Below are 16,872 nucleotides of genomic sequence, written 5' to 3'. Positions count from 1 at the left end.
AAATTACGAAAATGCCCTAGAGGTGAAGGTTTTGACTTTCATTGACCAACGTGTAGAGAAACGTATGACTTATTCACTTAGCGCATTTGTGTAGTACTCGTTGGTACGAATGCATAGGCGAAAGCCGTTTTGCGAATCCGGATTATATTGGTATAGTTACAGACATTTGAAATTGATTATTTAAAGTTTAGTTATAAATTAATTCAAACTCCCACCATGCAGGAGTGGTAACCAATCAATTTTAAAAGAGGAAAATGAGAACCAATCAGGAAGGGAGAAGGAAAAAAAAAAAAAAAAAAAAACCTTCCCGTCGGGCAGTGCACCTGCACACCCAAACCGGTCAAAATCCAACCAATTTCTGCCATTTGTTTCGTGGAACACCATATCCACCACCTGCAACATCTTCCCCAATCTTTCTTCTTCCATCTTCGCTCACGATTAAAGAGTTTTAGGCCCAAATACACGAAGAACATCACCAAAGCACCGGAGGTGATCGACGGTGATTCCTCCGATCCGGCGAGTTTCACCACCCTTAATCAACTCCTCTTGGACCCAGGAACAAGACCCAAGCAGTTGTAGGGGTGTTGGAACATCGAGGAAGTCGAATCGAAGAACACCCATCTTAGGGTTTCCGGCGGGTTTGAGTGAAATTGGAACATTTCCCGGCTAAATTGGACTTAGCCATAGGTATAAAACTTGTTCTTCTCATTGAGATCTTCATTTCTGTAAAATTTAGTAAGTTTTAGAAATAGTTGAATTTTCCGGCGAGTCGGGGCGGCCGACCACCACCCACGGCGGCGTGTGGCCAAGGGGCCGTCGATGTCATTCTTAGGCTAAATTAGATGCCTTGAGTTCAATCTTGGTAACTGTATGACTTAGGTTGATGGTTGGAACCTAAATTCTCTACGTCACGTTTTTTGGTAAAAGTGTGAATCGACGATCCGACCGTTAGATCGTCACCAAACTTTAATACATTATAGTACGTAATATTTGAGGACCATAGAAACTTATGGATCAGGAATCCAACGTACAAATCTTCCCGAATTGGATTTGTAAGTTCATAAAATAAAATGTTGACAGCCACTTGGTTTTGGCAATTGGCTGAGATTCGGCCGTTGGATCATAATGAAATATTAGGACGTGGTTCTAAGAACATAATGTGAATCTTTGGAAGTAATGGATCGGATATCTGTGATGCAGATCTTCCAAAGTAAATTACGTAGGGATGTGTTTTTCTGTAAATTATGTATTCTATCAATAAGAACTCTGAGACGTGATTTGATAATTGTTCTAGGCGACATTGGTTCGTGATGTCTCGATATGCGTGCTAGGAAGTTGTAGTACGGACCTCAGGTGAGTGGGTCTTTTCCTTTATATCGTGTATATTATATATGTATCTATGATTGATAATTCCACAAACGTTTTTAAATTGATTTATGCATATTACCTACATATAATTACTGTAAATGCTTTGAAGTATTGGTGTGAACTACGAATGGCTTGATTTCTGTTATGGGTACGTAGGCAGTTTAGCGAGACGTTATATTTTGTTCATAAATCAATGTGTGAAGAATCAAGAAATTGAAGTAAGGAAACGTAAGTAATGATAGTTAATTAAACTAGTGTCTAATTGGGTTTATAACCGATAATTATTCTCGAAAATAAATAGTTCGGGAGTAGGGCGTTACAGCTTATGCATTTTATGCCATATTATACATATATATATATATGTATATAATTGAAAATGCTATGACATGGTTGAGTATTAGATTGCATCATGGTATATCCATATGTATATTACTTGCACATAATTATTGTGAACGCTTTGAAGTGCAAGGGTGAACGTAGGAGACCCAGGTAAGTTCAAGTGAGTTTATGGTATTAGTTGAAATAATAAAGTTATGGCATGACTACATGTATGTTATAGGCAACTTCGACCTTGTCGTACAGGTTGCAATGATAGGCAACTCTAACACTGTCATACAGGTTGTCCATGAGTCTTACACTCAGTCTTATCATACAGACCACTAAAGGTGGTTCCGACTTATGTGCAAGGATATATGATGAGTTATGGGTTTAGCCGTACAGGCCACAAGAGGTGGATCCGGCTGACATATTACTTGGATTTTGGTTGAGCTATAGGTTCAGTCGTACATGCCACAATAGGTGGATCCGGCTGACATATTACTTTTCATGGATTTATTTCACCTGGTTTACTTATTTCATTATGTTGAGATTTTGGGCATGGCATATATGTGGATTTCGCTATTTCGAGTATGATTTCAATATAGATATGTATTCTATTTTCTGGGAAATTATTTAGGCTTTACGGCGAGGGATTATTATTTTTGATAAGTGAAATGGTTTTGTAAAGCTTTATTTTTTCCCACTCACACTTTCTGTTTTGCCCCCCCCCCCCAGGTTTTAATTGCTGAATGTTTGTATCGACGAGGATTCTTGGCAAATCTCAGGATAGGTGGCTACTTCTAAGGGTATAATCCTTATCCACTCTACTATACTTACTTATGCTCTAACGTCACGTGTGAAGTGGGTTCATTCCCGCTCACCAGTGTACTCTGGTATTTAGGCACTCTTAGGTTCAAGTTTATTCATATTTTTTCACATCATCACACTTTATGGCTTCGTCACCTTCCAAGTGTCGGCCATCATAGCTCGATTCGGAGTCCTGTGGACATTCCGGGTCGAGGTGTGTAGTTTGGTATCAAAGCATAAGTTGTGCAGTATTGCGTTCATCACACGCGTGATGTGAGCAATTTTTATTCTTAAACCTAATTTCTGAATCTTGCCACCTCGTCAAATACAAAAAATGTGTTAGTTTTTCCTAAGTTTTTGGCAGTTTTGTCGACTTGTCGACGTTTTAGAAGATCATTTTGGCGAACTCCTCTAAATTATAAGGGAAGAATTTCACTGCCAAGGAAGGATGTAGATTTGGGGATACGTTGATGGCCTTGAAGCAGGACTACTATATTGATAGTTGTGTATCCTAGGAGGGAGAATTTCCTATCAATTTCACTACTATCTAGTCATTTTTTCCAATCTTTTCGAGTTAGGAAACCATTGATAGTCTTGATTTCCTGGCAGTACCTGTTAATGTTTCACTTACCAGAATCTTTACGAACTTTTAGTTTTTGTCGAAATTTTCTAAATGTCTCGAGTGACAATGTAGTGCTATAGGGGTAGCACTCGACGAAAGAACATCTTGGGATAATCACTTTGGTCTCTGATAGCACAAAATTTTCCAAACACACAGGTGATCATTCTGGATCGTCAGGGGGAAGATCGACTCTTGTTTAAGTCCATTCTAAAGTAGATTACAAGAAAATTTTATTTTTCTGACTTCAGTACACTCCAACCAATATTAAATTCCACATTACTTTTGGTGCTATACTCGTCATTTTGATGAGCATTGGCACATGAGTAAGAATCGTTATATCTAAGGTCAGCAGAAATTCCTGAAGTGGTAAGTTTTTTTTCCCCCTAGAATTATGGAATCAATTCCTAGTACATTTGGAGGAGGTTTACCTTTGGCATCAATTCTCAAATTTTTATTTGGGATTCTACCAAATACGAGAAGTAGAATACACCATTGATCCACCTTGTTAACATCACATTTATTCTCCCTATTTCTTATCAACCAACCTTTGTAACTCGAGTTTCCTTGTGTAGTTTGTTAAATTCATAATAGTCTTGTAGATGACTATCTTACATATTCTATTAACGAGATTAAATTCTCTAATTATCAACAGTTAGCTTCACATAAAATTCCTCATATATTACCTTTGTGTAAATTGGTACTTCTCTTAGGAGATGTGATTTTCAATGATATTCTTTTCTTTTCTCCAAAGGTAGTAGCGGAAGAAAGTTGGAATTCTCACAAGGTATTGTGAATTTCAAGATATCTTTGGTCTTGTCGATTTTATCGACAAATTGTTAGCAATTTCCCAGCTGTGGTGTTTTTCTTCACATACCAACCGAGGAAGGTCAATTTAGTTGAGATGTTGAATATGAATAAAGTTTCTAACAAAGAACTGTTGTCTCACCTTACATTTTCTTTACATCTTTCGATGACATTGATCATTTAGAAATCCATGATGACATGTTCTTTAGATATTTTAATTGTGGGGGAGGTAACATGACGATGAATCGCTTAGACTTTCCAACGGTTAAAATCGTTCGAAATGAACCATCTTATTCGTAACTAGAGTAAAGTGTTATTATCCTTATTTGAAAAACCGAATGATACTTCCTGGTGGAGAAACGTGTTAAAGACCTTTATCAATCTTGGACTTTTCAAATATATTCTCATTTGAAATAGGAAGAACTAAATCAACTTTTATAATTATCACAATTGTGCAAATGTGTTACTATTTAATGCAGCAAAAGATTTATGTGTACTTGAATACTTTCGGCCTGTCCTATTCCGCCTCAGTTAGAATTCACAGGTGTTGTTTTGACGTTACTTGCGAAATATCAAGAAAGGGTTTGAATGGTCATAATCACTTCTTGTATATGAAGGGAGTTGAGAAATATCATCATACACCTTTGGAATGAGGTATCTTGTACATGTAGTGATGATGATGATGATGTTTTGATGTTTATAGATCGACTTGACAAGTCAACCCATTTTTTTCATTGGTCTAAAGGGACTACATTTTTGACCACTTGGTATTATTTTTGAATTAAGCAAATTGCCTAGAGGATTGCTAGGACATTGACATTTAGTCGTGAACATTAAATTCTCAAGCACCCAACAAACACTCTACTAAACGAATCTTAACCGTTGGTGATTAAATGTTCTAGAAGCTACCGTTGTAGCGAGATGTTATACATTAATTTCAATTACCTTGTATTTAAAATTTGATGGACTTATTTGACCCTCAAATTCTCGAGTATTATGTTAGCCTTCTTGACATAATTTTCGCTAAATTCGAGAGAAATTCAATAGGAATTTGCTCATTATGTGTTATGAATTGCATTGTTGAGTTATGTGGTGTGTATGTTGTAATAAATAGTTTTTTTTTAGTTGGTTGTAACTACGGTTACAATTTTTGGTTTCGAGTAAGGCATTGTTAAGGCGTACTGTGAAAATTTTATCCATAGCACATGACCGAAAATTTTATCCATAGTTGAATGATCGAGATTATAATATAGAAAATTATGATATTTGTTGATGTTACCCAAAAGGGTGTGCATGAACACGATCAAGACTTGGATCATATGATTTATGTGTATTTTCCCATTAGGGGCATGATGGTAATACTGCACCCTCGGGAATCTATTACTTATTGGGACAATAGTGAGTTGTTGGTATTACGGGCTGCTGACCGTAATATTGAAAACTTAAGTGTTGAATTTGTTGAACAAGTAGACATCTAGGTCCGTCTACGTTTAGTTATTTAATTATTGTTTGGGCTTGACCCAAATATAGCACACACTCATCTTCGAGGCACGTGATGCATATGGGTGTGTAGGTGAAGTTTTCTATTTTTGGTATTGTTTTCAGTACAACTATTTTAACTTTACTTTATTATATACGTGCTTCGACATTACGTTGTTATACATCTATTTTTCTACCTTATGTTTTATAAAGGACTGTATATTTTAGTACTATACTAAAGGAGAAGGAAAGTTTGAGTTTGGAGGCATGAAAGAGGACTATTGCACTCTGATCGCGACAAAATGACATTCTCTGTTATGCAACCACTCTAGCTTGATTTCCTCCTTCCATATATGTATGTATATACTTTTTCCTATCTTCTGAAGTACATTATGTTTAGCTAATGATTTCAAACTTTGGGGACAAAATTTTTTTAAGGTGGGTAAATTGTGACAACCCTCCCTAGTTATCCGATTTTATAAATTTTAAAAGAATGAAATTACAAAATGCCCTAGAGGTGAAGGTTTTGACTTTCATTGACCAACGTGTAGAGAAATGTATGACTTATTCACTTAGCGCATTTGTGTAGTACTCGTTGGTACGAATGCATAGGCGAAAGCCGTTTGCGAGTTCGGATTATATCGGTATAGTTACAGACATTTGAAATTGATTATTTAAAGTTTAGTTATAAATTAATTCAAACTCCCACCATGTGGGAGTGGTAACCAATCAATTTTAAGAAAGGAAAAGGAGAATCAATCAGGAAGGGAGAAGGAAAAAAAAAAACCTTCCCATCGGACAGTGCACCCGCACACCCAAACAAATCAAAATCTGGCCAACTTCTGCCATTTTGTTTCGTGGAACACCATATCCACCACCTGCAACATCTTCCCCAATCTTTCTTCTTCTATCTTCGCTCAAGATTGAAGAGTTTTAGGCCCAAAAACACGAAGAACATCTGTGAGATCCCGTACTTTAGATATATATATATATATATATATATTGTATTTAAAAGAGTTTTTAAGGTTTTCCTTTTAGTACATTACGTACATGTGTGTTTTATACATAAGTAGTTGTATGTATACATATTGTAGAGATTAGACTAGCATGAGGTGGATTAAGTTTGGACGTGGCATATGCTAGAACTTGAGGAAGAAGTAAGCTGCTTTTCGAATACTCTAATTGCCGAGTCTTGGCAGCTATGATTTATGTGGTGGCTAATTTGGTTTGTAGCTATCTTGATTAGGTTTTTGGTAAGCACTCTAAGATGGTGAGTATTGATACCTAGAGGCACTGAGGTGGGTGTCGTTAATTGGAGGTGTCAAGCTACAAGCAGGAGGTGGCAGTATGTCGTGATTGTAGACCTTCCACCTGAGTACTATAGCTGCTGACTGTTGTTCACTTTTTGGCCTTCCATTTGACACCTGCAAATAAGTTTTAAGCCTATCCTTGGTTAAATTATATTTTACTAGTATTTGATTTATTGATCAAGTCTTGGAGCCGTCCTATTTCACTATAAATATGAGCAATGCTCCATATGTGTTTTCTGTTCCTCTTGCAAAATGCAATACGCACCGTATGTAGAAAGTGTGTAAGAAAGTGTTAAAGGAGATAAGCAAAAGAAGTACTTATGGAGTAAGAAGAGAGGATTCGAGGTAGGGGAATTTGGGGAATTATTTGATTGCATTTGTTACTTGTATTACGTGAAATATTGTTATGTGGACTTGAGATGTATTCAACTATTGACTTAGATATGATTTGCTATGTGGTATATTATATACTGGCATGATCATTATCATTTGTCAAAGAAGTAAAGGAGTTACTTATGTTGTGGGAAAATGTGGAAATTAGCTTTTGTGTAGTTGAGTTTGTTCATTGTGAAACCAGTTCCAGGCTAGCCCGATGTGCACAATAGAATAAGATATCGACGCAAATTGTCGATGTGGGTGATTTAGGCTGGAGATCAATGAATCAGATAAGATGACTAGCAAAAAGGGTTATGAACTTGGGTGAGTTGATGGGGGTTATTCTATATATTAAAGCACTCGGGGCCATAGTGGTAAAATGCATGGTATGGGACATGCAGATCTGGTTGCTTCAATATATAGGTTAACGGGTTGGGTAGAAAAGAAGTTTTGTTCTTGCATTACATTACTCATAAAATATTCATAACATTAATAATATTAATCATGTGAGACCTTGGGCCCCTACTAAGCTTTTAACTCACCCCTTATTAGTTGTGTTACAGGAGAAGAGACAGGAATATAGTGGCTGACTTGGAAGAAAGAGACTGCTTATAAATAGTTTTAAACTTTTTATGGAGTTGTTGTCGTTTTCTCTTATGTGTAATGACAATGTAAATTATTTTGTTTAATGAAACGTTTTAGTTCAACACAGACACCTGTTACTACCTTTAAGTTACCCGTGTTATTCATGCTCTTAAAAAAAAAAATTAGGGCGTGACAACATCACCGGATCACCGGAGGTGTTCGACGGTGATTCCTCCGATCCGGTGAGTTTCACCACCCTTAATCAACTCCTCTTGGACCCAGGAACAAGACCCAAGTAGTTGTAGAAATAGTTGGATTTTTTCGGCGAGTCGGGAAGGCCGATCGCCACTGACAGCGGCGCGTGGCTAGGAGGTTGTCGATGTCATTCTTAGGCTAAATTAAATGTCTTGAGTTCAGTCTTGGTAACTGTATGACTTAGGTTGATGGTTGGAACCTAAATTCTCTACGTCACGTTTTTTTGGTAAAAGTGTGAATCGACGATCCGACTGTTGGATCGTCACCAAACTTTAATACATTATAGTACGTAATATTTTAGGACTATAGAAACTTACGAATCAGGAATCCGATGTACGGATTTTCCCGAATTGGATTTGTAAGTACATAAAATAAAATGTTGACCGCTACTTGGTTTTGGCAATTGGCGGAGATCTGACCGTTGGATCATAATGAAATATTAGGACGTGGTTCTAGCAACATAATGTGAATCTTTGGAAGTAACGGATCGGAAATCCGTGATGCAGATCTTCTGGAGTGAATTACGTAGGGATGTGTTTTTCTGTAAATTATGTATTCTATCGGTAAGAACTCTGAGACGTGATTTGAAAATTGTTCTCGGCGACATTGGTTCGTGATGTCTCGATATGAGTGCTAAGGAGTCGTAGTGCAGACCTCAGGTGAATAGGTTTTTTCCTTTCTATCGTGTATATTATATATATATATATATATATATATGATTGATAATTCCACAAATGTTTTTAAATTGATTTATGCATATTACCTACATATAATTACTGTGAATGCTTTGAAGTACTAGTGTGAACTACGAATGGTTTGATCCCTGTTTAGGGTACGTAGGCAGTCTAATGAGACTTTAGATGCAACCATACAATAAATGAGACTAAATAATTGAGACAATAGCCTTGTTTGGGGAATTGAGCAATGTGAAGGAGATTGGTGGAAAATGTGAGATTTAACCTTATGATTTGGTGGTTATATGTTGTTCATAAATCAATGTGTGAAGAATCAAGAAATTGAAGTAAGGAAACGTAAGTAATGATAGTTAATTAAACTAGTGTCTAATTGGGCTTATCACCAATAATTATTCCCGAAAATAAATAGTTCTGGAGTAGGGTGTTACAGCTTATGCATTTTATGCCATATTATACATATATATATATGTATATAATTGAAAATGCTATGACACGGTTGAGTATTAGATTACATCATGGTATATCCATATGTATATTACTTGCACATAATTATTGTGAACGCTTTGAAGTGCGAAGGTGAACGCAGATGACCCAGGTAAGTTCAAGTGAGTTTATGATATTAGTTGAAATAATGAAGTTATGGCATGACTACATGTATGTTTTAGGCTACTCCAACTTTGTCATACAGGTTGCAATGATAGGCAACTCCAACACTATCGTACAGGTTGTCCATGACTCGTACATGTTATAATAGATGCAGTTAGAGCTCATAAACCTGCACCCCGGTGTTAGTGCTCCCGCCAGTGGCCAGGGCACAGTTCTTCACTTGATGTTCACCTCCCGCACCTTACACTCACCTTGGATCCAGGGTAGGTGCACAGTCATGTCGTACAGACCACTATAGGTGATTCCGACTCGTAGGTGACCCGCGATTATTCGCATAGTCTTCACGTGATCGTAGCACTTGAGCTTACTTATTTATACCTAGTCTTGTCATACAGACCACTAAAGGTGGTTCCGATTCGTGTGCAGGGATATATGATGAGCTATGGGTTCAGCTGTACATGCCACAAGAGATGGATCCGGCTGACATATTACTTGGATATGTAATGAGCTATGGGTTCAGTCGTACATGCCATAAGAGGTGGATCCGGCTAACATATTAGTTGCCACAAGAGGTGGATCCAGCTGACATATTACTTGGATATGTGATGAGCTATGGGTTCAGCCGTACATGCCACAAAAGGTGGATCCGGCTGACATATTACTTGGATATTGGTTGAGCTATAAGTTCAGTCATACATGCCACAATAGGTGGATTCGGCTGACATATTACTTTTCATGGATTTATTTCACCTGGTTTACTTATTTCATTACGTGTGGATTTCGCTATTCCGAGTATGGTTTCGATATAGATATGTATTCTATTTTCTGGGAAATTATTCAGGCTTTACGGCGAGGGATTATTACTTTTGATAAGTGAAATGGTTTTGTAAAGCTTTGTTTTTGCCGCTCACACTTTCTGTTTTGCGCCCCCTGGTTTTAATTGCTAAATGTTCGTATCGACGAGGATTCTTGGCAAATCTCAGGATAGGTGGCTACTTCTGAGGGTATAATCCTTGTCCACTCTTCTATACTTACTTATGATCTAACGTCACGTGTGAAGTGGGTTCATTCCCGCTCACTAGCGCACTCTGGTATTTAGGCACTCTTAGGTTCAAATTTATTCATATTTTTCCACATCATCACACTTTATGGCTTCGTCACCTTCCAGGTGTCGGCCAACATAGCTCGATTCGGAGTCCTTGTGGATATTCCGGGTCGGGGTGTGTCAAAAATCCTACCCAATGTTTTAAACTTCTTTTTACACCCACCTAAATCAATTAATGATAAATAAAAAAAATAGAAAACAAAACCTAAGTTGAACACTAAGAAATAAAAAACAAAACCTAAAGGTGGTTATACCTCGAGAAATTTGGAAAAATAACCAGAATTTAGATCCCATATAGAATTATAGCCACAATGTTAAATTTATGATAATTATAACCAAAAGTTGATATAAAAGTACTAAAATACCCCTAATGGCTAAAACATTCCTCATTTGCTGCTCTTAACCATGAAAAAATCGACCTTCAAGATAAAAAAGATTTGAAAACAAACCAGAGGGGCTACAAAATTCCTAGTACCCAGATCGCTGATTTGGGTTCAAATTTATTCCTTTTGGCACCATTTGTGAATCCCCAAATTATTTTCCATCTTGAAATCTGACGAAACAAATAGAATTTGTTAATTTTGATTTATTCCATCATAAACTTGGAAGAAAGCCGATAAAAAGACCCACTTCTAACAATTTTTTTTGTTCAGAACGTTGTTAAGTTTTGGAAGACATAAGTAAAAGAATGGGGAGTAGAAAAAGAAAAAACAAAAGACCAAAATCGTCAATTGGATTCATATACGATTGAAGAAGAACTAAAAGAGCTTGAAATGTGATGGCTTAAAGGATTTAGGAATTTTGTGTTCAAAGGCTCTGACTTCGAATCCAATTGAAGGGGAAGGGGAATCCGTTGAATCCGTCTACGGTGGTTTGCATATTTTAATTTTGCATTTTGGTAATTTTAAGGGTATATTAGTATTTTTATGTCAACTTTTGGTTATAATTATCATAAATTTAAAAGAGTGGCTATAATTCTATATGAGGTCCAAATTGTGGTTATTTTTCCAAATTTCCCTTATACCTCACATTGTAACACTAAAAAAATTTCTAAGAATTTTCTCATTCTCTCTCAAACTATTCTCCTCTATATATAACAAAATTTAACTTTTCTAAAAACACCTCCTTTGTTACCAAATTGACCTTAACAACACCCACCAACCCACTTATAAAATATATAAATAAATAAAATCTCTCATGCGACGAACTCACTCAATAGTGGCGTATACATGAATTGGTACTTTATTAGCAAAGAGTTGAATCTCACGTTTCATCTTGTTGACAACTTCACTCACTTACTTCTGTAGTAGTGTTAGAGAAATTAAATTTATAAACTAAATTTAGAAATTAAATTATATGTCAACAATATGAAATAGTCACATTAATCAACAATTATGTAATAATTTAATCATTAACTTTCATATCATTTAGTTTATGAAATTTAGTTGATGAATTTAGTTCATGGCATGGGGATATTTTTTAACAGATAATGCTATAGGGAGACTAATTTTTTAAGAGTAATGCTAGGGAGACTAAATTTTGGAAATTAAAGGATATGAAAGTTGATGATTGGTTTATTACTTAAGCATTAGTTAACATGCTCAATTATATTGGTAACACATCGTTTAGTTTGTAAATTTAGTTTCCCTAGTATTATCTTTATGATGTAAATGTTGATGATTAGATTATTGCATAAGTATTATTTTACGTGTTTATTTATTACTTATAACATATCATTTGATTTGCAAATTTAATTTAAAATTTTGATCCCGTTAAAATTTTGGGAGTTTTAACGAAAAGCCCGTGGTACTGTTCACTTTAATGAAAAACCACATTTTTACACTAAAAAGTCAAACTTGGTACTATTTACTTTACCATTTATTTTGTCCTTATCGTTAAAACTAAAAGTTTTCAAGCTCTTTTCATTAGTTTTCTTTTAAAAAATATCCCCATGCCATGAAGCAAAATCTCTCGTACGGTCTTATACGTTTGTTTTATTAAATTCAAGTGCGACTTTTCAATTCCCAAAATATTGAAATGAAGTGAGACAGCGAAGTGTTGGCGACAAGAAATCTACACCAAATGAAATAGCCGTGACCGTCATGCTTGACGATTACAACATACACCTACCAACCCAAGTATATTCAACCTACTCGCCGGTCATCAAACATCGACGTGCGATGCCGGGCGACGGATTTTCTATTTTTCTAGTCAAGATGTCAAATAATAATCAAACTTAAATTATATTTAAATTTATTGAAAATATGACTTTGTCCCTAAAACTCAATTTTTTCTACATAAAACCTACATAAGTTCAACTCAAAAAATAGGGGGAAAAAAAGAATATATATATATATACCGACATAAGTTTTTTTACTCAAATAAAACTCATAGACCATACTCCACATAAGAAAATTCATTAATTATGTTTGACTTTACATATTAAAAAATTTCATATGTCTAAAATAACCCTTATTTTTGTTTGATGTACACAATTAATTTCACACTGTTTGTAAGGGAGAATTAATGATTTTACAAAATTAATATTTACACACACACACACACACACACACACACACACACATATATATATATATGTAGGGACTTGTTGGTTTGGATCAATTAATATCAATTTGATAATCATTTTTTTAAACAAACGATATTATCTACATTAGGGGATGGGTGGACTTAGCCTTACAATGGGCTGATAATAATATGGTTCAAACTCGCATTTGGCAAGAATCGGACCTAAGACCTCTCACTTACAAGTGAAGAAGAATATAACTAGACCGTAGTATTAAGTGGTAACTTGATAATCATTTCTCAATTGGCACACATTGAGGGATTTGTTGGTTCAATCTTTCCTTTTCTTACCCAATTTAAAAAGGAGAAAAGCCTAAAGTTTTGGCACACTTCGAACTCCAATTTACCATTACAATGTGTCCATGTTATATATAGGTAAACTATTGTACCTTAAATATAATATAAATTAATGGACATAAAAATATACAAAATGTAGGTAAATTGGTAATTACGTACATAATTTACCTACTTTCTCTTAATGTACCTACTATTATATTATAGGTAAATTACCAGCAAAATATGAGAATATTATTAGAATATATCATAGGTAAATGTTCAAAGAAGAAATTATCATAGGTAAATTGCCAAAAGAAATATTATTTCTTTGTATATACGCCAATATTGTTTATATACATAAATTAGTAGAAACGTTTTACTATTATATATAGGAGAATAATTTATCCTGAAAAATAATGTAGTCAAGATTTAGGGCTAGTTTGGTATTGCTGTGCTTTAAAAAAAAAATATTTTTGTTGTGTTATGATAATAAACAGCTGTAAAATAAGGTTGTTAAGTGTTTGGTAAACCTTTTTTTTGTAAAAGTGCTTTTAATAAAAAAAATTACAAAAAAAAGCAGTGTTTGAGTGTTTGTTAAACTTTTATATATTGCTTTGAATATGTTAAATGACTAAAAATGATATAGTATTTAATGTGGTATAATAATTGTCAAAGACAATAATGTAGGGGCAAAAATTGTAATTTTGTAAAACATATGGGAGTATACTTGCCATTTGAAAAGTTATTAAATGAGCTTTGATTACTATGCTTTGAAAAATAAAAGCACTTTTTCTAGAAATATGGTAGACTATACTTCTGCTTTTCTACTTTCACTGATAGCAGTTTTTTTTTAATAAATATTTTTTTTTTGTTTTACCAAACACATTTAATGTTCTAGATTTTTTAATGAGTTGCTTTTTTTTAAAGAACCACAATCTCAAATCAACCCTTTAGGTAATGCATTAGATTGTACAGAGATTAAAAAAATTATTAAAAAACATTAGGATGATTAATAAGATTTTAATGCCCTTGATTGAAGCTAAAATTCAAGTGCGTGAGAAACGGATAAAAGGGTGGTGGAAAAAATTGTAAATAATTTGTAATAGTAGGTTATTCTTACATGGCAATTTATTTGACATTTGAGTTTTTGTTGAATGTTTAATTATATGTGGGTTTATGTTTAGAATACATGAGTTGTGAGGACCAATATTTAAAGATCCCTTAAATTTATTAAAAAATGAGATTCGTACCCGAAATTTATTTTAACAACAGATATATAAAAAAAAACAAAAAATTATATGTATAAGGTTACACAGTCAGAGATGGCAAACTACAACTGATACGACCATTTCAACCGCCAAAAGCATGCACGTAATTTTCCTAGCAAATATCATAAGCATGTACGTAGTCCAAACTTCCCGCCATTGCAAATCCGGCAAACCAAAATGCTTCCAACGTCCAACGTCATCATGCAATGCACCTGCAAAATAAATTAACCACCATAATTTAGAATCTTTGCTAATTTTAGTCAACTTCATAAAACAAAATACGAAACTCGTCCGAGGTTTCCCTTACATCCTATTTGTCGTCCGCGACGCCGGCACTGCCGCCAGCGGCGGAAATAACGAAGACAGCGCAATCCCTCTGGCAATCTCCCTCAGCAAAAACTTCTGAATCTTCCCGGTGGAAGTCTTGGGAAGCTCGTCCTTAATCACCACCGTCTTTGGCACCATGAAGCTCGGCAGCTTTCCCCTGCAATACTCAATGATCTCCTTCTCCGTTGGCTTTGGGCTGACGTCACTCTTCAAGCTCACGAACGCGCACGGCGTCTCCCCCCAAAACTCGTCGGGCCTCGCCACGACCGCCGCCTCATTGACAGCTGGGTTCCCATACAGCACGGACTCGACCTCCACGCTGCTCATGTTCTCACCCCCGCTTATAATAACGTCCTTGGATCTGTCCTTGATTTCCAAATAGCCGTCGGGATGCATCACCCCCACGTCACCTGTATAAAACCAGCCGTCTTTCATACAGTTGGCAGTTCCCGCTGCATCCTTCAGATACCCGAGCATCAGGCACCCGCCTCTCAAAACTATCTCCCCGATTTCCAACCCGTCCCGATTCACACTCAAACCTGAATCCGGATTCACCACATCCGCCTCCGTCATGCCGATCGTCATCACTCCCTGCCTCGCTTTCAGCCTCGCCTGCTCCATCGCCGGGAGTTTGTTCCACTCCGGCTTCCATGCGCATGACAGCACGACCCCCGCTGTCTCGGTCATCCCGTACCCGTGACCCACTACGAACCCGATCGACTCGGCCCGGAGCAAGACGCTCGAAGGCGGCGGAGCCCCACCGGTAAGAATGTTAACTGGGTTTCGGAGCGGGTCGGACCTCCGGGTGTTGATGAGCATGTTGAGCACGACGGGCGCGGCGCACATGTGGGTGACGCCGTTATCTTCTATTAATTCGTAGATTTTTGGGCCATCGAATTTGCGGACGCAAATGTTTGTCCCGCCGACGGCGGCCATGGCCCACGGGAAGCACCACCCGTTTGCGTGGAACATCGGTAGGGTCCATAGGTAGACGCAGTTTTTGGGCACGGACCAGTCCGTGAGGGAACTCAGGGCCACGTTGTAAACAGCTCTGTGGCAATGCACAACCCCCTTCGGAGCCGACGTCGTTCCAGACGTGTAGTTTAAAACGATTGGGTCCCACTCGGAAACCGGCCGGACCCACTTAAACAAAGGATCCCCTTTTCGCACTAGACTCTCGTAAGTGTCGATGAAATGATCGACGATAGGAATTGATCCGTCCTTCGGATGATCGGTGATGAGGACGAGTTGGGGACGAGGGAGCTGAGGTGGGAAGAGCGAGAGGGCTTCCAGTACGAGAGAGGCAAAGAGGTGGTCGACGAAGATGAGTTTTGATTCGCTGTGGCGGAGGATGACGGAGACGGTGCGGGCGTCGAGGCGGGTGTTGATGGTGTTGAGGATGGCTCCTGCCATGGGGACGGCGAAGTGGAGCTCGTACATGGCAAGGGTGTTGGGCGAGATTACAGAGACGACTTGGGAGCGTTTGATGCCGAGGAGGGATGAGAGGGAGGAGGCCAGCTGGAGGCATCGGCGGTGTGTTTGGGACCACGTGTAGGTGGTGGTGGTGTAGACGACGGAGGGGCAGTCGCCGTAGACGATGGCTGCCCTTTCTAGCAGGGTGAGGGGAGTGAGAGGGCAGAGATTTGCAGGGCTGGGATTGAGCTGCTCCATTGCGAGTTTAACGTAACTGACAATGAGAGAGAGAGAGAGAGGAAGCGAGCAAGGAAGTGGTTTTGGTGTTGCTGTTGGTGTTGGTTCTCTAACTTATATATACATTCAGATTACAGAAAAGGACAATTAGTGTCTGCACGGTGTTTAACAAGTGGACCATGTCGCGAAGACTTTTGGACCAACAGAGATTTTTCAGTGAAAGAAGACGAGATACATCAAAGATTTCCCCAACAAAAAAAATTCTCACTTGGTGTATAAAATAGTGTTTCAGCATACTAAAAAATTTCCCCAATAAAAACACTTGTGGACAAGATAATCAACTATTTAAATCAGTTTAAAGAGAGTTTTTTCAGTGTGTTCAGAGGATCAGGTAAAACATCACATGTCATTATACAATTGAAAATAATTTTTTTTTAAG

General features: G+C 37.1%; 1 protein-coding gene across 1 annotated transcript; it reads right to left on the bottom strand.

Moving 5' to 3' along the window:
• Positions 1-14,382: 14,382 nt before the first annotated feature.
• Positions 14,383-16,519, bottom strand: LOC103411778 (2-methylpropanoate--CoA ligase CCL4-like). The gene is made up of 2 exons (XM_008350400.4): positions 14,764-16,519; positions 14,383-14,668 (listed from the first exon to the last, which is right to left on the bottom strand). The coding sequence occupies exons 1-2, from the start codon at positions 16,452-16,454 to the stop codon at positions 14,656-14,658; spliced, it is 1,704 nt and encodes a 567-aa protein (XP_008348622.3). The 5' UTR covers positions 16,455-16,519; the 3' UTR covers positions 14,383-14,655.
• Positions 16,520-16,872: the final 353 nt, after the last annotated feature.

This window comes from Malus domestica, chromosome 09 (assembly GCF_042453785.1).
Source record: "Malus domestica chromosome 09, GDT2T_hap1".
Lineage (NCBI taxonomy): Eukaryota > Viridiplantae > Streptophyta > Magnoliopsida > Rosales > Rosaceae > Malus > Malus domestica.
Note: the sequence above shows the minus strand (reverse complement) of the source record. Positions and strands in the feature narration are given on the sequence as shown.